At 43.1% G+C, this 23,648-nt stretch overlaps 1 protein-coding gene across 4 annotated transcripts in view; it reads right to left on the reverse strand.

Annotated features, from left to right (window-relative positions):
- The window catches only part of PFKFB4 (6-phosphofructo-2-kinase/fructose-2,6-biphosphatase 4), a 67,365-nt gene that overhangs the window by 14,571 nt on the left and 29,146 nt on the right, over positions 1-23,648 (reverse strand). For all 4 annotated transcript variants that reach the window (XM_053377617.1, XM_053377616.1, XM_053377615.1 and 1 more), the window contains exons 2-10: positions 11,190-11,306; positions 9,679-9,775; positions 9,215-9,281; positions 7,829-7,903; positions 6,484-6,540; positions 5,088-5,209; positions 3,651-3,858; positions 2,822-2,968; positions 1,432-1,536 (exon numbers count right to left, since the gene is read on the reverse strand). In XM_053377617.1, coding sequence (XP_053233592.1) covers positions 1,432-1,536; positions 2,822-2,968; positions 3,651-3,858; positions 5,088-5,209; positions 6,484-6,540; positions 7,829-7,903; positions 9,215-9,281; positions 9,679-9,775; positions 11,190-11,306 — 995 coding nt within the window. The remainder of the gene's footprint in view (positions 1-1,431; positions 1,537-2,821; positions 2,969-3,650; positions 3,859-5,087; positions 5,210-6,483; positions 6,541-7,828; positions 7,904-9,214; positions 9,282-9,678; positions 9,776-11,189; positions 11,307-23,648) is intronic.

Consider the following 23,648-nt stretch of genomic DNA (forward strand, 5'->3'; position numbering starts at 1 on the left):
TTAATTGAGTAAGCCATATTGAATGCTCTCAAGCACCAGAGTCTTCTATATAAAGGAAGGTTTATCCATTTTGTGACCGACAGAGTCCTGCTGCTGTTAAAGATCTCCATAATAGTTTGCCTTTTATAAACCTAATAAGATAACCAGTAGGTCCACTGCAAATCAAAAACTGTAATTTTGTTATTTCCCTTATGATGAAAACCCAATTATCACTTGATCTGGGGGTATGACCAAAAATATGATACATATTCACCGTATTAGTTAAACCTTCAACATTTACCTCTGTTTGTACATATTTGTGGTATCAAATAGTACCTGAACATCTGTCTATAGAAATTCTCTTTCATTGTTGTGTACAAGGCAAACAGCTAATCCCATGCTGAAAGGATTATCTTTATTAAACTTTTTTCCCATTTTGATTAATACAAATTACCTGATTTATACAAATTACCCAAGGTATCTAAATTTGCTGCCAGTTTGTAAATTGGACTCAAAACATGTTTAGTTAAGTTGTTAGATATCAAGATTTGATCTAATGACTCATTTTGTAATGATATGTTTACTTTGTAAATATTAATGAAAACTAGCACTTCTTGGGGACTAACCACCCTGAAACTCTTAGTCAGTAATTCACCTTTGCTACTTCTATGAATGCATGAACAAATTACAGCTAGGAACACCAAAGATTAGCCATTAAGCATGGGTGCACGGCCGCTAACACAAACAAAAAACCCATTTCTTTTTTCTGAAAGGTTAGCAAACAACTCTAGAAAGCTTTCTCTATTATGACATGGCTGCTTAAATGTGCTACAAACAATGGCCACCTGGGATCCAGCACTGTTCTGGTGATCACACAGCCAACTCATGGGAGGTGGAACACTCAGCTAACAATAAGGCATGTTGCACATATTACAAATATTGGAACAGCTGTTCCAAGCACAGCTTAACGCTTGACCTCTAATGCAAGTATGTAGAAGACTGGACCACCTGATGCAGAATTAACTCTGCTTCAACCATATGAGTTTATTTTAGCCCCCCTCAGAAATTATTTCTCCATACATTCAAGGAATACATGAAAGGTGGTGGGCCCGGCTCAATATTTTCATCCCCACTGCCTACAACTTTGAATGGTTAAAAAGGTATTTCAGTTTAACCAAAAAAAAACACCTTTGAAACAAAAAGGTATACCGCAATGAACATAAAACAAAATGCTATGCTTAACACATGTGTATACAAGTGAGAACTTGAGATAGAGATAGATATTATGGGGGGGGGGAATCTGCCGAAAGACTTTTGTAGAGCTAGTATGAAAAAATTGCTTTTCCCCTTTACCTCAAAAGCTCCCCTCCCCCCTTTAAACATTGCACTTAGCATCCCATTTGCTGCTAGGTATTCGCATCCAAGAAGAGAAAATATAACAAAATAGCATACCTCCCCCTTAGGATATCTATATCTGTATTTGTCCTGGTCTCTCAAAGCAAATTCTAATGGATAATGTTCCTGAATTTCTTCATATGTCATTTCTTCACAGACTCCCTAGGGAAACAACGAAAACATGTGAATTAGTGTAGGTTTATGGCTAGAAGACTGGGCTGTTTATAGAGGTTGCTCATCTGACATAAGACACTCTCAACATCAGACACCCACCTACTGTACTATATGGGAAGAACAGTATTGACTTATGTTGACTACATAGGTTGTAGACTACATAGGTTGTAGAAAGCACTATAAAAACACTATATGTAAGTGGTCTGGATTTTCAAAAAGAACTATGGAAGTATTTTTATTACTATTACAACTACTACCAATTCCATAAGGGCACTGGAGTTTACAACGTAATATACATTTAAACAGTGCTTGTGACATCCCCTCCCCCCGAAGGTGTGCATTGTATAACACACTTTTATGGTGTTGCAAAAATCCTGGGTTTTACTGCGACTTCACTGCCATGCCGTCTTAAGCGTCTTGCTACCTGAAGCAAGTGCTTGGGTTACTTGTACAATCTACACAGTCCTGCCAGCTATCCTTGCGGCAAAAGCTGCAAGAAGAGAAGACACACTATTTTCATGTCCCTTTCCTTCTTTTTTTGCCGGAGATAATACAGATCATAGACTCTGCACACTTTCCTCACTGCACACTCCCAATGCGTTTTGAATTGCAGGATGGGAAGCATGGTGTTCTTCATTTAGAACTTTGAGGGTGTGAGCTGATCAATGATTTCACTTAAAAATACCCTGAAGTAAGTTGTGAGTGATGCTTCAATGAGAAATACAATGCAGATCTAATTGAACTAATAAAGCTCAGTACCAAAGTGAGATACAGTGGTACCTCTGGTTACGAACTGAATCCATTCCGGAGGTCCGTTCGTAAGCAGAAACCTTTCTTATCCTGAGGCATGCTTTCAGCAATGGTGTCTCCTGCTGCGCACGTGCCTCTGGCACATGATTTCCGCTCACATCCTGGGGCAAAGGTCACAACCAGGAGCAACTACTTCCAGGTTAGCGGAGCTCGTAACCAGAAGCATTCACAACCAGAGGTACCACTGTAAAGGCTTGAAGGACTTCTCAAGGATGGTGGACTAACATGAATCTAATCATTATTACTTTCTAATCCTAATAATGATGACAAATACAATACTGTTTTATAATGCATATGTGTAGCTAGGTGCCACTCAACCTATAAATTATGAAAACAATCCCTGCAGACTTGCAATCTAACCAGAACACACACTGGAGAACTCCTACTGATGCATCATAAAGTAAGTCTCTTTCCATCATACAAATTCAAAATCGTTTCAGATGTGACCATGAGATGATCTTACCGCATCTATTTCATTCAGAACTTTCCACTGTTCGTAAGGCACTCCCAAAGCCTCTGCAGTCTGAATGGTCCTTTTCATTTGGCTCGTCCATACTTTCAGGTCTTTGCTGTTTTGCTCGTTAATGAACTGTGCCAAACTCTTGGCAAACTGTAAAAGCACGTCAAATAATAATGTCATGAAGAAATTGCAGCTGAAGCACTCCAGTCGAGTTAGATGCCAATAGGACCTAATTCTCTAACCGTGAGGTAATGGTGTCTTTCAAAAAGGTTCTGTGTATGCCTTCAACAAAACAAAGTCTGTTGGTCTGTGAAATGAGGTCCACAGCGGATATTCAGCTTTTCTTTGCTATTCTTTAGCTTGGGTCCAATTGAGCACTTCTCCAACTACAATACATTTCCCACTTGTGCAAAAGGGGCGGGACATTCCCTAATCTATACCAGTCTTCCCTTTTCACTGTGACCCCGTCCCCTGCACTTCTATGTCACACTGGACACCATTCTTGAGGGTCTTCTGACTTTGAGTAGTGGTTTTTCACAGGATACAGGGGGCTACAGAAGGAAGGAGGCAGCCAGCCAGGGGGAATCCTGCCCACAAAACAAGTTTAACCAGTTAAAATGAAATTTTAAAATACCCTCCCAAACCTGGTGTCTTTCTCCAGGAGCTTTGGGTTACAATTCCCATCAGCCCCCGCCATTATGGTTGTCCTGGCTAGAGCTGATGGAAATAATAGTCCAAAAGAGGCACCTGTAGAGAAAAGCTGGTCTAGATATAAATTGGTTGAAGGTAAGAAAGGAAAAAGAATCCCTACATTAGACATTAGAATCCCTACCTTTTTCCCTCTATGAGACAGCCCGGTGTCTCCTCCTATTCTTCCCTTTAGATTGAGTTCACTTTCACCATGCCGACAGAGGTAGATGGAGCGAGGAGTTACGTGGATATTCATGAGGTAGTAAACAATCCGACTCTGAATGTGGTCCATTACTCGGTTCACGAGGTAACTCCGTCCAACATCCATTATTTTAATATAAGAAAGATCCCTATTCACGGTAAGAGACAAAACTATATGTAAAAACTACAATATTCAGACCAGTGCTTCATTTATCTCCTCCAAAGGCACCAGAAATAAGGGGTTGTTTTTACCATGTGCTAGAATATGATGGAAACAACTTCCCCAGAACAACTAGCAAGGGGAAGTTGGGTAGTGCGCAATTATACCCTAACATAATTTCTCTTGGGACTAAGCCCAAGTAGATGGCTTTTACACATGGGAAGAACTATCCAATCCCAATAACTTGCCATTAGTTAAGGCAAGCAGGACCAGCAGCAACATATGGTGTTCCTGGTTATAGTGGTGGAGGTAGTCAGGCAGCCACGCCCTTTTGCAGGAGATACCAGTGAGCATAGGTGGTACATAAATGTAATAAATAATAATTCCCCACCCTTCAACAGTGAGTCAGCATTCTGTGCCCATTTAGCATCCCCAGTCCTCATTGAAAGTGTGTGTGTGTAGAAATTTTACTTCTATTAGGGCATAGGTTGCCCACCAAGAAGCCACAGGCACCATGGCAAACGTGAAGGCATTCACTGGTACCCAAAACTCTCGAGTTTTCATTCATTCATTCATTCATTTTTAAAGTTTCTAACCCTCCTAGAAAGAAGGTTATTGGGCAACTGTGCAAGCAACTTCTAAGCAATTTCAGTGAAATGATAGTAAGTGTGGTACGGACACTTTGTATATTTTTCCTGGTACTGAGAAATGCTTCCTGTTGCTGCTAGACAGCAATAGGGGTGGGTGTATGGGTGTGGGTGTAAAATCATTATTATTGTGTGATCTCCACAATCTGGACCAACAGGACATAGGTGACCTTCCATGGTAAGCATAAGGTTGTTAGGAGGTGGATGTCGCTCTAATTTTTTGTTCCAGTGAGGGGATAAACCTGTGTCTTGGCAGCACTTGAAGGCTGCAGAACTGGGCTCCTATAACTGAGTGCCTCCCCATGGAAAAATATATCCCTATATGTAGAAAACTAAAATGTCAAGAAGAAAGCTGGACTAGATTATTTTCCCCTCCTAGTTTTCCAAGTACAACTAATGATTTTTTTATGCATGGATGAGAATTCAAATCGAGTGATCCCCACCTGCAATCTGAAGCGGAAAATCTCAAATAGGCATAGATTTAATCACACCAGTGAGAATTAAGCCACACATAGGCAGAATTAAGATTCTGAAGGTAAACAAAGCAACACAGAGACTTGTGGCGACTCACTTGTCTAGATTTTCATCTAGCGTCTCGTATGAATTCTTGTAACACTCAATTCTTTTCATGAAGTCTTCTGCAGCTTCATCGCTACCACAGTCAACATAATCAGGACTTCCCAGCTTCACTTGCTGATTGAGAAAGAAAGTATGGGATTCTTTTTTATTTAAAAAAATTACTCTTGCTTATTTAATGAAATTTGTATACCGCTTATCTATTAAAAAAACCTCTTCTAAGCAGTTTACATAAAATTAAAGCATCAATAAAAGTCAGTGTTAAGTTATCGAATTCTGTTTACAAAACATTAATAAAATCAGCAGTTAACAATATACAATAAAATTTAAGGGTTTTCAGTTTAGAAAAAGAGAAGTCAGGAGTGACATGATAGAAGTGTACAAAGTGTATGCATATAGTGTGGAGGAAGTGAATAAACAAAAGTTCTTCTCCCTCTCTCATAACACCAGAAGGCTGCAACATCCAATGTTACTGATGTCAGAAGACTCAGGAGAGACAAAAGGAAGTATTTCTTCACACAGAAGATAGTTAAACTATGGAATCTGTTCCTATAAGAGGCGGTGCTAGTCGTCATCCTTAAGAGAGGATTAGACAAATTCATAGAGGCAATCATGGCTACAAACACTGGCCGCCATGTTTGACTTCCACTGTCAAGAGGCAGTATGCTTCTGAATACCTGACACCACAGGTGTGGAGAGTGCTAATAAGCTTAGGTCCTGCTTGCAGGCTTCCTGCAGGCATTTGCTTGACCACAGTGATAACCGAATGCTAGACTGAATAGCCCACTGGCCTGATCAAGCAGGCTGCTCTTATGGAGAACAGACCAACTTCAATCCTTGGCATCACCAGGTAGGACAGGGAAAGACTTTTGTTGGAAACCTTGGGGACAGGCTGCCTGTCAGTGTGGATAATATGTAGCTGGATGGACCAGTGCTTCAATACGGTCTAATAGAAGGTAAGATAACAAATTTGCACAACAGCAAACATCACGTGTAACCTGTATTGCAAGGAAAAAATGGTTGCCTGCTTGTAAGTTAGGTTTTTTTCAAATAAAACATATCTTGAAACTTACTTTAATAAAAAGATGGTGATTGTGAAGAAACTGGAGTGGACATTGCAAGAGCTTTTGTTCAAAACAATTCTGACAAAGCCTTGCATCTAACGATGTGCAAGATTTGCCAGGAAGCGGAATGCAGGATGCATTGTGGGCCAAATGCCTTCAATTGCAATCTTCAACAGAAAATTGCAGAAACAGATTGTGTGTGCAATCCATAAATCCAAAGGATTGTATAAAAGTAGATAAAATGGAGAAGGGTAAAAGGAAGCAGCTGTAAATTATATTGAGACACAAAACCTTTTCCTTCTTTTAAAAGCAGAAGTTGATACTCACCACAATATTTGCAGCAATGACTTCTGGATCAACACATACTGACTCCACGAAGAAAGTCTTTGAGCCAAACAGGAACAAACAATTATGGAAGTGACAAAAGAGGGAAAGGGTTAGAACAGATCCAGTGGCTAATACTGCAAATGCAGGCTTGTGTAGTCAGCAGCATATTTAGTCTTACAAACTATGTTTTGCCTTTAAATACGCCTTCTGCAAGCTGCTGAACATCCCATCAGAGATCAAACTTTATGCATTTCCCCTGTTACTTTTGGGCACCTCCAAACAGCATAGTGTTAATGAAGCAGTTGCAAATTAAGAGGGCAAGTCATTGAAAGGGAGCCAGGCGGCACACTGGCTTAGAGCCTACGGCACAGTAGCGAAGCCTTACTGTCGCCTGACATAACCTCTGATCAAAAAGTACAGCTTCTTTCCAAAATTGCAACACAAAGTAGAAGCCTGGGGTGTTGACACACCATACTACTTCTGTGTCAGTGAAGTCTGCAGAAGAAGCAGCACTGTTGATTTGCCAGCAGCAAAGACAAAACAGACACAGAAAGTAAAATAAGAGGTGTATAAAAAGGCTGTTCCTACCAGGAAATAAAAGTATTAATGCAGAATACTTATCTGCAGTATTACAAACTGTTAACAAACATAGATGCTTTTGAGTTGAACTCTATGCAAGGTGTCTTTGGGAGGATGAACAAAGAATACACCCCCCAGTAGTGGTGTGTGGGGTGAGGCAGAGTCACAGAGATGCCCTTTGGAATACTGGCATCATTGTTGCTTCACTGGACAAAGCAGAAGCACCAGTGGAAGCACCATGGGTGGAGTGGGTGGGTGTTGCACAGCCCCAACCCCATTACCACCTCCATCCAGCTCTGTCAAGGTAAGGAGAAGAGGTGCCTGTGTTGGGAAGGCAGCCCTGCAGTTTCATCCCGCCACCTGTATTGCAACTGCGTGCTCCCCCATAAAGCAATTCACTCACAGAGAAGCTGTATTGACAAGGGAGTTAAATGCTAATAAGACAACTATTATATGCTAAGGAGAAAGACAGTTTATTCCAGCCCTCTGTCTGAAATCCTAGAACAGAGTCTCAGAATCCTGTCTCCCAGTCAGTGGCAGTAACCATTAGCACAGTAGGACCCATTATCAGCAAACAGGACTACTGATTAACTACACATTAGGAGCTGCAATTAGTATGGTTTAATGGAGGTGATACTTATTCCACAAGACTGCTACTGGAAAATATCACATGAAGTTCCAGTCAATGCCATCGTGTATTGAGAACAAAGCATCAGTCCGCACTCTCCTATATGAGCCATTTCAAACATCTTGGCTCTTAACTCACCTTATACCCATTTTCCTCCCCAAACTTATAGATGGTTTCTCTGCGTTCCCTTGTTGTGTTTGTGGCATCAAAAACCTAAAGGAAAAATAAATGCTATATTAGAAAATAGACAGGTACAACCTGGAAGGAGTAGATCTCATGTAACAGCAACCAAAGAGAACAGATTTGTCACAAACTACTCTTTTCCCCCAAAACTTTTTACATGTACCTGTAAAAATGAAATACAGGCACTTAGCAAATTCATGTTACTGGCTCTGTGAAACATACATGTTTAAACACAGAGGTACAAAGTTTATTCTTGGTTCACTTCATGGAACAAGGATAGGAGGCAGTCCAAATAGCCCATTGCAAACCCCCAAATTTGGTATCCCTTCCCCAAAAAAATTCATGCTCGCTTTTTGTTGTTTTGTGCAATAAACTCAACAGTTTTGTACCACTAACCACAAGTATATACTGAGACATCAAATCAGGTTTATCATTTAGTCTTCACAGTTCAGGTCATTTGCCAGGAGATCACAAATGTTGGACTAGACAATTAAGAACTTCCAGTGGGTTTGACTAAGATTTGATTCATAGCATTTGAGAGCTGGATTTAAAGCTTTTGAAAACTGCTATTATGTAAGTGGACTGGAACCGATCATTTCTGAACAATGAACAATGGTAAGTATGAAATATGTGGGGAATTCTTCTTTCCTGGTATGCTATGCCTTCCCACACATTTCATCCTTGTCCTTGTGTAACACCACAACATGCTTTCAAGAAGCTTTTTCAACAAAACCATGCAAACAAACATTACAGGCTAGAAAACTGAGGGGCAAATTTAAAGATTAAAATAAGGAAACCAGTAAGTAGCAAAGACACAAGTTCATCAACGGGGGGGGGGGGGGGAATCAGCTGCATGAATGAGGGTCAAGGATGGCTCCTGGGTTATCATTTCTTTCTGTTCTTAGAAAAATCATGCAAGGTATATGTCAACATCACAAACTCTATGCAGCACAAACTGTACATTACACGTCTCCCTGGAATTCAAAAAGCAAGAAGAGGAGAAAAATGGAAACACTGCAAATTCTGTTGAACATTTACTGCACCAGAAACTTAACATCATATTTCAAACAGGAGAGATACTTCCTAAAGCAGAATTTATGAGAAGAGGTTCATGGTCCTAACTTGGTCTCCCCCCCCACCTTTCCATTATAATTCATAAACATGTCATCCTAATCTCCATCTAGTATGGAATCAATAATTAAACCCCCACTGGTCTGAACAGTATTGCAATATTAATTTTGCATTTAGAACGGTGGTGTCAGTAACTAATGTCAGAAAATGCAACTAGTTAATGGTTTGGGGTGTTGCTGTTTTTTGCAAAGGGGTGAGAGAAACACTTACTGCCACATGCCCATTTTCTTCACAAAGGTATCGCCGAACATCATTCAGTGCTGCTAAGGCACACTGTCTTAAAAAGAAGAGATAATATAACAATTATATTCCTGAAAAAATTGCATCATTAAATATACATGGCACTTACTTTGTCTACAGCATGCTTAAAAGCAAAATACAAAATTTCGGAATCAATTAACCTATTTTACATCCAAGACACACACTTTAAAAATGTAGAAACAAGTTAAACATTTTCTTTCAGACCATAAAGCTAGTATAGTAGTACTAAGATTATAATCTGTATGAGGAATGCAACCCTTAGGGCTGGTCAATAATTTGAGCCATTGTAGGGTCCCTTTCCTTGAATCGATAAGAGCTGGTAGCAGCTACCTCAAATGCTGAAAACACAAAACATTCCTGCAGATCAAAGCAACACTGTGAAGCAAAAGGAAAAAGACACATTACAAACTTACTTTCGGATTTTCAGGCCTTCTTCATTGTCTGGCAGGAAGAACTCAAAAGACTTGTATGTTTTTACCAAGTCTCGCCGATACTGACCAACATTAAATTCTGCATGGGAAAAAAAATCAAGAAACTTGGCTTTAACAACATCTGCTTTCTCCTATGATGTATAGATGAGCCAGCATAGCATAGAATAGCATCAACCCTGATCCTACGAATCAGGAACCCTACCCCCGCCCTGGTTTCAATCTCACCTGTGCCATGTACTCAACAGGTGGCTACAACCTCTCTGCTTCAAATCATGTGCAATATAGGAAGGCAATAATATTGATTGACCTTACAGGGTTTTGTAAGGAGTGCAACTAGATAATGCATGTTGGTTCTTGCTTCCCATTGTATTAGGTTGCAGCCCTGTGTGCATACCTAGGAGCAAGCCCTGTGAGAACAGCCTCATGTTGCGAGTCTCATAGGCTAACACCTGTAGGCTGCATGATTCACAACCCTCAGGATTCCCACTGTATGAAAGGCTTCGCGTGTAGACCAATGCGTTGACACAAGGTCTTGGTAGTTTAGTTGAAGCCTGGCTGCCTTTACTCAGAATGAGTTTGCAGAAGAAAACAGTAAATAACGTTCTGTTTTTCTAACCCAACTTATATTCTGGTATGGATAATATTGTGACTTGGGAGTGTATGAATCAGCCTTCAGGTAAGGTAACCTTTGGATCCACAAAGTAATAAAATACATAACACTTGCTGACCTGTAGCAAACGTTAACAATTCCTAGCAACCTCAATAACTTTCTAGATTCTTGTCAATATAATGTTCATCTAAGAACAAAACAGCAACAGCTCAACTTTAGACGGTAATACATAAACCGCCAGGCTGATTTTAAGCAACACAGCCATATGACAAGCCGTACTAATGAGAGGGAAGTTCCCCCTTCCCTCAGTGGTCATCATAAGACTGGGCTGCATGACAAGTTCAAAATTTAAGGAAAATAAAAACAGAACAGATGAAACTGTTTGTTGATGAAACTCATTTGGGTTTTATGCTTTTGCATGGGTGCCCTTAGGTTATGAAAATAACTCATTCCCTTCCCTTCTCAAACTAACATGTTGATTATCACGCTATGCCCTCTGCAAGTGGTCCAATCAGAAGACTCCTCAGATCTTCCCAGCACCAATCAACTGGGAAGGGGGGAGAAAGAACTTGGTGGGATTTCAGGGATTCATCACATCCCTCCCACTGCCCAGCTTTTTAGTGCTGGAAACTTCTGAAAAGCACACCAATCGCTGCACTCCTCAGCTGTTCCCAATGTCAACCAGCTCAATGTGGGGGGGGGAGAGGAGAGAATCAGCTGGGGGCCACAGGGGAATTAGTCAAGAGATGAACATGGTTTGCCCCAAAGTGTCGTGCACCCAGATAGCACTATAAAAAATAATCATAATATTAAAGTTAACAAAATAATTTTAAGCAACCTACTCCCAACAAAATCTGTACCATACGGAGAAAAGAGCAATCACCTTTTGTGGGTACTCCAATCCAGTTTAAGTAGCGTGTCAATTTCTTTGAGATGTAGGTCTTCCCTCTTGCTGGGAGCCCAACCATAACAATCAGCGTAGGGCAGTTGGTCATACATACTGAAAATAAAAATATATACTTGGTAATCATGCCAAGTAAAAGTTCAGGTTATAATTAAGTCCATTTAGGAAACAGCTGTGGTTTTTTGGACAGGATATGAACATACTGTAGTTCCCACTGCGGTTTTCTTTTGGTTTTTGGTTTTTTTGGTTGACACAACTCAATGTTTTCCCAGCAAAAAAAGCCTGCCTAACTGGATGAACTGTACAAAGCGACATTTTACTTTTATCAGAAGAGATGCTTAGAAATTTAATACATTCCTAATCCTTGCTATCAGTTCTACATGTTTATTCTTATATTTCTGTAAAGCCAAACGGTTCCCCTTGAGTCATCTTTTCAGTTTTTCTCAATCCTATAAAAGCAGGGTAGAAAACAGGCAGCAGCACTGATAAATGGATTTAATCCACTTAAAACTTTTGATTGCAACCAATACACTTACCATATTTTTCGCACCATAGGACGCACCGGACAATAGGACGCACCTTGTTTTAGAGGGGGGAGAACAAGGGAAAAAAATTCTTCCGCTCTCTGCCCAGCGCCCCTTCAGGGAAGCGGCAGGAAGCGCTGCGCAGTGAGTGGGAGAATTTTCCCCCTCTTGTTTTCCCGCTCTAAAACAAGGTGCCATTTAAGGTGCGTTCAGGCGGCTACCTTGGAAGCCTGGAGAGCTAGAGGGGTCAGTGTGCACCGACCCCTCTCGCTCTCCAGGCTTCAGGTTCCTTTCGACCTGCTCTTTGGGGCTGGCGGGGGGAAGTGCACCACCAGCCCCAAAGAGCAGGTCAGGGAGCAGCGGAAAGGCGCAGCGGAGAGGCTGCTGCCATAGCCGTGCGTCACCTCTCCAGCCGGGAGAGGGTCGCGGGGGGCTGCTTTAGCTCCGCGCGCGCTCTCCCGGCTGGAGAGGTGACGCGCGGCTATGGAGGCTCCTGCCATAGCCGCGCATTACCTCTCCAGCCGGGAGAGGGCCGCGGGGCTATGGTGTCTTCGCTCCAGAGGACGCACACACATTTCCCCTTCATTTTTGAAAGGGAAAAAGTGCGTCCTATAGAGCGAAAAATACGGTATTATTCTTTCAGGAGTCCCTAGCCTGTGCTAATTGGCCTAAGTGAACATATACCTCTCTTCCTGACGTAAACAGTATTTTTCAGCATTCAAAATAAATCACACAGTGTCCCAAATACAGCAAAAAGGTCAAACACACTGTTATGGCTAACTTGAAAAGAGGGTTACTGGGAAACAACCATCAGCTGAAATTCTAAAGCAAACTTCAGCATCTCTGATTACATTAAAAAACCCTTTGCTAAGGGCAAATTCAGTGCAAGCAATCTAACTTCTGAACAGAATTCAAAATTACAAAACAAACAATGTGCAACGCTATATCCATGTGTCAACCACTTGCTTAGGAAAGTGCCTGAAATGTTGTGCAACAGTCTTTTCAAATAATTTTGGTATGTGACAACAGAAGCATGTGTTGAGAAACAAAAACAAGAAGGAACAAAGTGCAAACATGTGAAAGACACATCGTGTCCCTAAACAGGTTAAGAAGCACTGGTTTATCAGTCCCATTTTAGTCTCCCTCACTAAGTAATTTTGTTGACTGAGTGCAAAGAAAACAAAGAAGAAAGCACACTACTTTATACTGTAAGAGGTCCTGGAAGGAGCTGTTCAACAGTACAGTGGTGCCTCGGGTTACAAACGCTTCAGGTTACAGACTCCGCTAACCCAGAAATAGTATCTTGGGTTAAGAACTTTACTTCAGGATGAGAACAGAAATTGTGTGGCGGCAGCGGGAGGCCCCATTAACTAAAATGGTACCTCAGGTTAAGAACAGTTTCAGATTAAGAACGGACCTCCGGAATGAATTAAGTTCTTAACCCAAGGTACCATTGTAGTCAGAAATTGCTGGGTAGCCTCCCTCGGGCTCCACAAAGGTGAGCTAGTAGAAACGGGAGCAGCATGTTTTCGAAGACTCTTTTAATATTACTCAAGTGCCATCACCTCCGCAGCTCTGTTGTTGTTGTTTAGTCGTTTAGTCATGTCCGACTCTTCGTGACCCCATGGACCAGAGCATGCCAGGCACTCCTGTCTTCTACTGCCTCCCGCAGTTTGGTCAGGCTCATGTTTGTAGCTTCAAGAACACTGTCCAACCATCTCGTCCTCTGTCGTCCCCTTCTCCTTGTGCCCTCCATCTTTCCAAACATCAGGGTCTTTTCCAGGGAGCCTTCTCTTCTCATGAGGTGGCCAAAGTATTGGAGCCTCAGCTTCAGGATCTGTCCTTCCAGTGAGCACTCAGGGCTGATTTCCTTCAGAATGGATACGTTTGATCTTCTTGCAGTCCATGGGACTCTCAAGAGTCTCCTCCAGCACCTCCGCAGCTCTACTTACTTACAAAGAATGATGGCCGCACGACAATATGCATTTACCTATGCTTAAAATGTCCTTCAGACCAAGTTCAGCATTGCAGTCAATGCTAGGGTTGCCGTACGTCTGGAATTTCCAGGACAAACCCAGAGTACTGCAGTCGGAAGCAATGTCCAGGCAGAAACTAGCTGGGAAAATCCAGACGTATGGCAACCTGTGTCGGCAGTTTTCATTAAAAACAGCTTTCCTTAAATTTGCCCCAAAAAAAATCCAACCACTTTTGTGTCTAGATTTTCACTTTTTTGAAATATGGCAACCCTAGTCAGCTGAGCACAGTAAGAAATTCTATGAAAAGTATATGCGATTTTGTTGATAAATAAGTAAAAAAGCTAGGATTAATTCTCACCAAGGGAAAGGGGGAGGAAAATATACAAAATGAGACTATTTTGGGTTCAAGCTCGAACAGCACAAATATAGAATATGCTCTCTCTTTCATTAGGTAGAAAATGGGGGGAAATGAAGTTGCCAATGTTTGTAGCAAACAATACATAGTTTTCTACCTTTGTTATCCATTCTGAGAGATAAGGAATTTGGCCTAATTCTGATTTAAGATCCATCAATGAAAACATCAGACACACCAGGACTTAGCTGCCTGAAGAAAACTCCACGCTAGAAAGTTGTACAAACTATTCTCAATAAAAAAGCCAATACGTACTGCAACTATTCTTCATATCAGAGGTGGGTGAACTGGGTCTGGCTATCACTTCCCCCCACCTCTCACGACAGAGCCACCCACCAGCCAATCCTCCGACATAATCTGGCTGTCTGGCCTTGAGAAGCCCCTTTCAAGATACTATTATTACCCACAATGCTTTGCAAGAGGCTAAGCAAGACCTGACAACCAGGTGATCAGTGATGCCTGCAAACTCCCTTTTGGCTGAGTGGCTGATATAGAAGCAAGAATATGATGAACCGAGAAACAGAATGCATTAAGTGCAATGTGCGGGCGGGTGGGGGTGCTTTGAGCAACCAGAAATCAACTAAGGATTACACAAGGCACATATGACTGGGGGAAAGGCAATAGGAGCTTATCACAAAATGAAATGGGAATAAAAATATTGGATTAACTAGGTGACGTCTAGGTGTGAAACCATGGTTACAGAAGCCTGCATGTTCAAAGCTGCCAGACTGTAACCACTGAGTATCTAAAGCAGGCACAAGACTTCCACTAGGACCATGTCTTTTATGCACTTAAGAGCAGGGTTTGAAATTAACAGGGAACATTTTACACCCAAAGATTCTCCATTTGAAAGCACCTCAAAAAGTCTGGGTGCCATTTTTTTTTTTTTGCGCCTGGCTGACGCTCAAGTACAGTGGTACCTCGGGTTAAGTACTTAATTCGTTCCGGAGGTCCATACTTAACCTGAAACTGTTCTTAACCTGAAGCACCACTTTAGCTAATGGGGCCTCCTGCTGCTGCCAATTTCTGTTCTCATCCTGAAGCAAAGTTCTTAACCTGAAGCACTATTTCTGGGTTAGCGCAGTCTGTAACCTGAAGCGTATGTAACCTGAAGCGTATGTAACCCGAGGTACCACTGTATTACTGAAATGTATGTGCTTTGAAGCCTCAAAGTATATGTTAAGGATAGACACAATATGTTAAAGAATTTAACAATAAAGAGTAGAGTGCTTTGAAAACTAAAGTATGGTACCAATATTTTTATTGTAAACACCCAATCAAACATGTATTAAAAATTTCTGCTAAAAATGTGATATTAACAATGTGTCACCTATGTAAATTGCGTATTAATCCATGCTTATCAAAATAATAAATAAAAAAGTGTTGCCGACTCTCCCGCCCCCCCCCAAAAAACATGATGACTAGAAATTTGGTGCCCACAACCCAGGTCCCAGAAGCCATTTGGCTCCTAGCTTTTCTATCCCAGTTTCTAACACTGCTTAAGAGACCAAAACAGAAAAGTCACTCTTAAACTAAAGTATCAGACCTGACAAATAGGCACGCATATTTTATTTCAAACTTTTAAACAATTACTCATCTAATAATATGTAGCAAGTAAAAATTGCTTCCAGGTGATCAGGTAGGGAAGGCCACCACGACTAGCACAGATATTATTTGGGGTTAGGAACTATATAGTGTTTATAGACTAGCGCTTTTTGTAAACTTAATTGTAGAGAACTAGGGGTCTTAGTAGATTTGGATTACAATTTCCATCAGCTCCAGCTGTGCTGCAAAGCACATTGGTGATGTAGCTGATGTAGTTACTTCTGTTTCCTGCCTGCTATCCTATCTCATCTTCCTGTTTTTCTCCTTAATTCTAGGCAAACAGTCACTTCTGAAATATGTATCTATTAACACAGTGGTGAATGTTAAGCTGACAGTGGTTCTAGATGTCGGGTAACAATTCTGATCGTTACATTGCAAGGTTAAACAACTCCACTGCACATTTCATGGTTGTATTCAACAGATCTTCTGAAAAGAAAGTAACATTTAATGAACCGGGATAATCAGCTAGGTGTTGCCCCCTTTCAACTAAGTAATAGCTTCAATGTGCTGCCTTCAACATTCAGCACAGTGTCAATGACTCTAGTAAAGGGCTGGTATTAGATTACCGTATTTTTCGCTCTATAGGACGCACTTTTTCCCCTTCAAAAATGAATGGGAAATGTGTTTGCGTCCTATGGAGCGAAGACACTATAGCCCCGCGGCCCTCTCCCGGCTGGAGAGGTAACGCGCGGCTATGGCAGGAGCCTCCATAGCCGCGCGTCACCTCTCCAGCCGGGAGAGCGTGCGCGGAGCTAAAGCAGCCCCCCGCGACCCTCTCCCGGCTGGAGGGGTGACACGCGGCTATGGCAGGAGCCTCTATAGCCGTGCGTCACCTCTCCAGCCGGGAGAGCGCGTGCAGGGCTAAAGAAGCCATAGCCCCGCGACCCTCTCCCAGCTGGAGAAGTGACGCGTGACTATGGCAGCAGCCTCTGCGCTGCGCCTTTCCGCTGCTCCCTGACCTGCTCTTTGGGGCTGGTGGTGGGCTTCCCCCCGCCAGCCCCAAAGAGCAGGTCGAAAGGAACCTGAAGCCTGGAAAGTGAGAGGGGTCGGTGCGCACTGACCCCTCTAGCTCTCCAGGCTTCCAAGGTAGCTGCCTGAACGCACCTTAAACGGCACCTTGTTTTAGAGCGGGAAAACAAGAGGGGGAAAATTCTCCCACTCTCTGCGCAGCGCTTCCTGCCGCTTCGCTGAAGGGGCGCTGGGCAGAGAGCGGAATAATTTTTTTCCCTTGTTCTCCCCCCTCTAAAACAAGGTGCGTCCTATGGTGCGAAAAATACGGTATATCTGCACCAGCTAACTCTCACTCCCCCGCTCCAACATCCACAGTTAATAAAACAAAGCCAGGCAAAGCAATATTTTAACTGCTGCATTGACACTGCTTTTCCTTTCATAGGAGTTATTTTCCCAGTGGTGCTTGGTTTCTTGCATTATTTCTTCATAAAGCGAAATAAATTCTTGCACTATTTCATCATAAAACTAAATTGCCATTGCTCCTACAACAGATAAGGATGTGTTAGATTTCCTTGTCAGAATGTCTGTCCCCAGTTTGCATGCAAGACTAAATCAAACCACGGCTTAGCACAAATGAACAGACAGGCCTCCCAGAGTAAACACTGAAGCTGGCATCTAAGCTATGGCTTGTCTTAAGTGTTGTGTATGTACCCAGACTTATAGTTTGTCACCCCCAGGCCAGCTATGAGCAGTAAACCAAGAACAAACATTGGTTACAACTTCTGGTTTGTTAGAGCAAGACAAACCATGAGTATGGGTTCAATGTAATACTAAGTCAGCCCATGGCTCAGCCTCCAGGGCAGCAGCAGTACCAGGACAGGAGTGAAGCAGCTGCAATATTCAGTCCAGAAACCTGCACCTTTGCTTGTTTGCACTAAGCCATGGTTTGGTTTAACCTTATGCGTCTCTTTGTACAGCCTGCATTAGAACTATGATATGATGACCATTACTTGAGTGGAGTAATAAACTGAATTTTAATATGTTGTTGTAAAAGTAACGAGAACCTGTGTTCTAGAAAAACATTCCAAAGTTTAATAGTCCACGGACTTTATCAATGACAACAACAAACACTTTCATACTTTCAAAAGCTAAAGCGCTTAATCAGCTTCTTATTAACTGGCACTGTAAGCTTGCATTTATCTGCCTTTGAACCCATCCTGTTCAATTAGCCAGTCACTAAATGACAAGGTCCTTGTTCACATCAGATTAAACAACTTGCCAAAGAGCTAGAAAAATAAACCTGTTATCCCAGTGCACACAACACTCTTCCCCCCCAGGGAGATAGCCAGCAATTACTGAAATGCAGCAAAACAACCACAAAACTTTCCCTTTAGCAGTTTTACTCTTGCTTACTTGTGGTCAGCTTGGGGCACTGTTGCGTTGAGACAACAACCTCAAGGACAGCATGCTAAATAATACTTTGTCTTTTTCTACTACACAAAGTGTTTCTCTAGGACGTTGAAAGCACTTCATGTATATTATCTGGAAGGAAATAGGTTCCCCATCTCTGTAGCAAAGCCAGCCTCTGTAAATACTTGCCATTGAGCCCATACTTCCCTTCAGTCCTTGTCTCTTTTTTTGCCCAGGCTTCAAAAGTACCAACCTTTGCACTGAGTGTCAAACGGTGCAACAACATTTATGGGTCAGTCATCTATTTTTAATTGGGCTCTTTTACTCAGCTACTGTAGACATAGTAACCTTTACTTTCATCAGCCTGTTCCGTGACAAGGACAAAGATAACCATCACAACCGGAACTCTCTCTCTCTCTGCACATCCATTTTCACATGAGGGAAGGCCTGGACAATTGTTTTCCCAATGTTTAGAGACATCCACTATGATAAATGTTTGACAGTCCTGCACTACTGCTATAGAGAGGGGCCAAAGTCTGGTGGCAGAGCACATGCCTGCAGAAGGGTCCAGTTTCAATACCCAACACCTCCAGCTGAAAGTATCAGGAAGCAGTTGATGTCCCTGCTTGAGAACCATGACTGTACGGGGCTAGATGGACCAAAGGTCTGAAGTGGCATTATCTGCTATTTGTTCATGTGCCAGTCTCCTTAGGACAGAAAGGAAGAACCTGTGCTCTTCTCAGATGTTGCACGCCTACATCATCCTTGATCACGCACTGTGGTGACTGGAGCCAGTGGGAGTTGCAGTCCAACAGACGGAGAATCACAGGCTCCCCATCCCAGCCTTAGAAACTGCACCATCTATGCATTTATTTTATACTCAGTACTGCCTTTAAGATCTTTGCACGTATGCCTGCTGGTTCAGAACAGGCCTAAAGCCCTCTCCTGTAGTCTTAACAGAAATATTCCATTATTTTGACCATATCTTATTCCAAATGCACACTTAAAGCACTAGTTAAAGTGTTAAACTGTGTTCCAAGAAGCACTAATTCAAATAATTCCAACAAGAAGCTGTTTAAAACCATTAACCAGCCAAATCCTTCTGGAATACTGCCAAAATGGGGCCAAACTGCTGTATAAATTTATTCAACTCCACATTCACGCACAGGTTCCGGGAGGACTGTGCAGATCTTAAAACAACCTGAAAGATTAACTCCAAAATAACTTTGGTTCATGCCAATTATAGAAAGGCCAGGTTGCGCTCAGTTTCGGCTTAGTACAAAACATCTTCAGGATTAGATTACTGAAAACGATAGCAGATGGATATCACACTCTTTCATCATTAATGCTTCAACTTAAGCTAAGAGCAGTCTCCCCCCACCCCCCGTTAGTCAGTTCAATGTCACTTTTTAAAAGCTCCTTCAATTTTTATCTTCATTTTCTTAGCTTTCAGCCTCTGTGGTAATAAATCACTCTGTTCAAAACACTAATATTCCCATTGTCCCAACACCACTAAAGTTTTTTTTGGAGGGGGGTGTTAGTGCATGAAAAATCCATGTTAGAGGAAAGTAGGAAAACAGAAAACAGTAACATCTACAGTACTGTTTTTGCCAAATTATAGTTAATACACATGGACGCACAGACCCCTCCAGGAATTGAGCAAATTGATGTTGTTACTATGAACTATAGTCTTCTTCTGCAGTTTTATTTTACCCTTCCTTTCTCAACCATGCATCTCCATAGCAGGGATAGGCAACCTAAGGCCTGGGAGCCAGATGCGGCCCAATCACCTTCTCAATCCGGCCCACGGATGGTCCGGGAATCAGCGTGTTTTTACATGAGTAGAATGTGCGCTTTTATTTAAAATGCATCTCTGGGTTATTTGTGGGGCATAGGAATCCGTTCATTTATTTTTTTTCAAAATAGAGTCCTGCCCACCACATGGTCTGAGGGACAGTGGACCAGCCCATGGCTGAAAAAGGTTGCTGACCCCTGCTCCATAGCCTCTTCCTTCCCCTATACTAGTGGGAAACACACAGCAATGTTTGGACATATCACTACACCATGATTTACCACTACAAGTCAGTGAGCCTTGCATGCACATACACCCCTCACCTTCCTGCAAGGAGATCAGAAGCTTCCATATTAGATGGAACTGCAGTCCTCTGAACCCCAAACTGTAGTTAATCTGAACCATGATTACCGTACTTTTCTCTCTATAACACGCAGATTTTTTCTCCTAAAAAGTAAGGGGAAATGTCTGTGTGTGTTATTGAGCGAATGTGGGGTCCCTGGAACTGACCCTCCCAAGCGCAGAGGAAAAATCAGACAAAAATCCAATTGCGCGCGTCTGGGAGGAGGGAGCTCCGTGAGAGAGGAAGCTGTTGCTTTCCTGCATTCTGCCTCAGGGACACTTACTGCCCACTCTCTTCTGTTTCGGTTGCTGTTTGCTCAAACGGAACAAAGAGCAGGCAAATCCCCTCCCCTCCAGGCAACCCCTTCCCTCCAGGCAAGCAGAGGGGAAAGGAAAGGATCTCCGTCCTCCGGTGGTGCTGCGTCCAGGGAAGCATTTTAGGGAAAACATGGAGGTGGGAGAGAGAGAGGGCTGGCTTGGGTGTGTGTGGGGGGGGAACTTTTGCCTTCCTTTCCTCCCTCCCGTTAAATCCCTCCCCTGCATTCTTAGCCAGCTGCTTTTCCACACACCCCTCTCGTGCTCCTTGTCCCTTCTGTGTTTTTCCTTCCCTCCCCACCTAAAACGTGGTTACAAAGCATGGATCCACATGGATCCTCAGGATCTTTGCATTGGGTCACCCCAAATTCACCATCAGATCACATAGCATGTCCATGGCTACAGCCTGCACCAAAAAAAACATGCACCCACTGTTGCCTGGGGCTGCAATGGTGCAAAAACATGGTTACAAAGCACAGATCCACAGGGATTCTCAGGATTTTTGCATTGGGCTACCCCAAGCTCACCATCAGATCACATGTCTGTGGCCACAGCATGAGGCACAAAAATGATACATCCACTGTTTCATTCAGAATATTTCCCCCTTGTTTTACTCCTCTAAAAACGATGTGCGTGTTATGGTCAGGTGCGTGTTATAGAGCAAAAAATACGGTAGTTGAAACAATCCAGATGCATAAAGTATGGTTTGAAGTTGACTTGCTCCAAAAACCATATACCCAATCTGGGATGATAAAACAAATTGCTGTTACTCCCCACTCAGCCATGAAGCTCACTGGGTGACTTTGGGCCACTCACCATGCCTAACCTACTTCACAGGGTCGTTGTGAGGATGAAATGGGGAGGATCAGAACCATGCACCTTGAGCTCCTTGGAAGAAAAGGGTGGTATATATAAATGTACAGTGGTACCTCAGGTTACATACACTTCAGGTTACAGACTCCGCTAACCCAGAAATAGTACCTCAGGTTAAGAACTTCAGGATGAGAACAGAAATCGTGCTCCGGCAGTGCAGCAGGAGGCCCCATTGGCTAAAGTGGTGCTTCAGGTTAAGAACAGTTTCAGGTTAAGAACTGACCTCCGGAACGAATTAAGTACTTAACCCGAGGTACCACTGTAATAAATAACACAAATAACTCCCAAACAGAAGCAGCTGCTTCCAATCTCCTCTTCATAGCCATACTGAAGGAGGAGCATGCAAACCAGAGATTAGCGTTGAGGCCAAAAAAAAGACCCAAGAGTGGTGCCTTTTACTTTCAATATCAGGAATTAGATAAAAAATAGTATATTCGTTTGTAAACTGTTTGGGGACCACTGCCATTCAGATCATAACAACATGCCATTGCCTGTATCAGAGATGCAAATAACCACTTGATCACTTAGCTAGGACAAGTAGCAATCCACACCACCATTTTAGAAATAGGCATAGAAGTGACTTGTACTGCTCATGACTTAACCATGCAACCTGCCAAGTGGCATGCTGGACATATGCTGTTATTTTTTTTTCAATGGCTGCAGCCAACATGGGGGCTGATATACCTGATACGGTCAAAGGTAGTGCAACAAAGGAGCAGAAGGCATCTGTAAGCTTCCAGAGACAGATTTATGGAGAAAAGAAATTGCCAAAGGGGACATGAATCTATGTAATCTTGAGACAAGAGTATCCTCTTAAGTGAAAGCCAATTTGATTACCATATTTTTCGCCCTATAGGACGCACTTTTCCCCCTCCAAAAATGAAGGGGAAATCTGGGTGTGTCCTATGGGGCGAATGAGGGCTTTCGCTGAAGCTTGGAGAGCGAGAGGGGTCAGTGCGCACCGACCCCTCTCGCTCTCCAGGCTTCAGGAAGACATCCGCAGCCTAGGCAGCCCTGCGGGAGGTCCGGCAGGGATGTCTAGGCTGCGGATAGCAGCCTGCTTCCCGGAGCGTCGGGCGCCCTGAAAGCAGAGCGCCCGGTGCTTCGGGAACACATCTGCAGCCTAGGCAGCCCACGCTGCGGATAGCAGCCTGCCGCCCGGCGGGTAGGGCACCCTGAAGCAGAGCGCCCCGCGCGCCGGACAGACATCCACAGCGTGGGGAGCCCTGCAGGAGTTCCCCGCAGGGCTCCCCACGCTGCGTATAGCAGCCTGCCGCCCAGCGGGCAGGGCGCCCTGAAGGAGGGCGCCCCTCGCGCCGGGCAGACATCAGCCAGCCCCACAAGCTCGGGGGACAGCAGGGAGGCACAGTGCCGCCATCCCGCTGTTTCTCGACCTGGTTCGGTTTCCCTGACCTGCTTTTGGGGGGGAAATAAAGGGGGGGGGGAATTTCCTTTATTTCCCCCCAAAAAACTAGGTGCGTCCTACGGGACGGAGCATCCTATGGGACGAAAAATACGGTATATATGACTCCAATAGACAGGCAGGCAGGCACACTCATTCTTTCTATGTTGGCTCGCACCTGCCGATATATCTGATTTTTTGGGTGGGTGACTGTGGGACAAAGTAGGCATTCTGCTATAGGTGAACAGATATCCTGCTTACAAGGAGCCCATCTCTTCTCAGGATTTGCCTCATTTTCCAGTTCTTTGGTATTTATTACTGGAACGGAACCAAACCAAAAATATTGACACCCATTGCCTGCATGTGTTCTTTAGTGCAGAAGCAAGAAATCCACAGACCTGAGAAACCCAGAGTCCCAGAAGGCCACACGCAGGATCACAGAATAACAGCCTGTTAGATTAGGCCAATGGCCCACCTAGTCTAGCATCCTGTTCTCACAGTGGCCAACCAGATGCCTGTGGGAAACACACAGCAAGGATCTGAGCACTTTCCCATCCTGTGGTTTCCAGGAACTGGTGTTTAGAAGCATTACTGTTTACAGTTGTGGAGGCAGGGAATAGCAGTAGCTTTTGATAGCCATCTCCATTAATATATCTAAATCCTCTTTTAAAGTCATCTAGGTTGGTAGCCTTCAAGGCCTCCTATGGAAGCGGATGCCATAGTTTAATTATGCACTCCCTGCATGAAGAAATACTTTCTTTTATCTGTCCTGACTCTTCCATCATTCAGCTTCACTGGATGGCCATGAGTTTTGGTGTTATGAGAGAGGGAGAAAA

Source organism: Podarcis raffonei, chromosome 2 (assembly GCF_027172205.1).
Source record: "Podarcis raffonei isolate rPodRaf1 chromosome 2, rPodRaf1.pri, whole genome shotgun sequence".
NCBI lineage: Eukaryota > Metazoa > Chordata > Lepidosauria > Squamata > Lacertidae > Podarcis > Podarcis raffonei.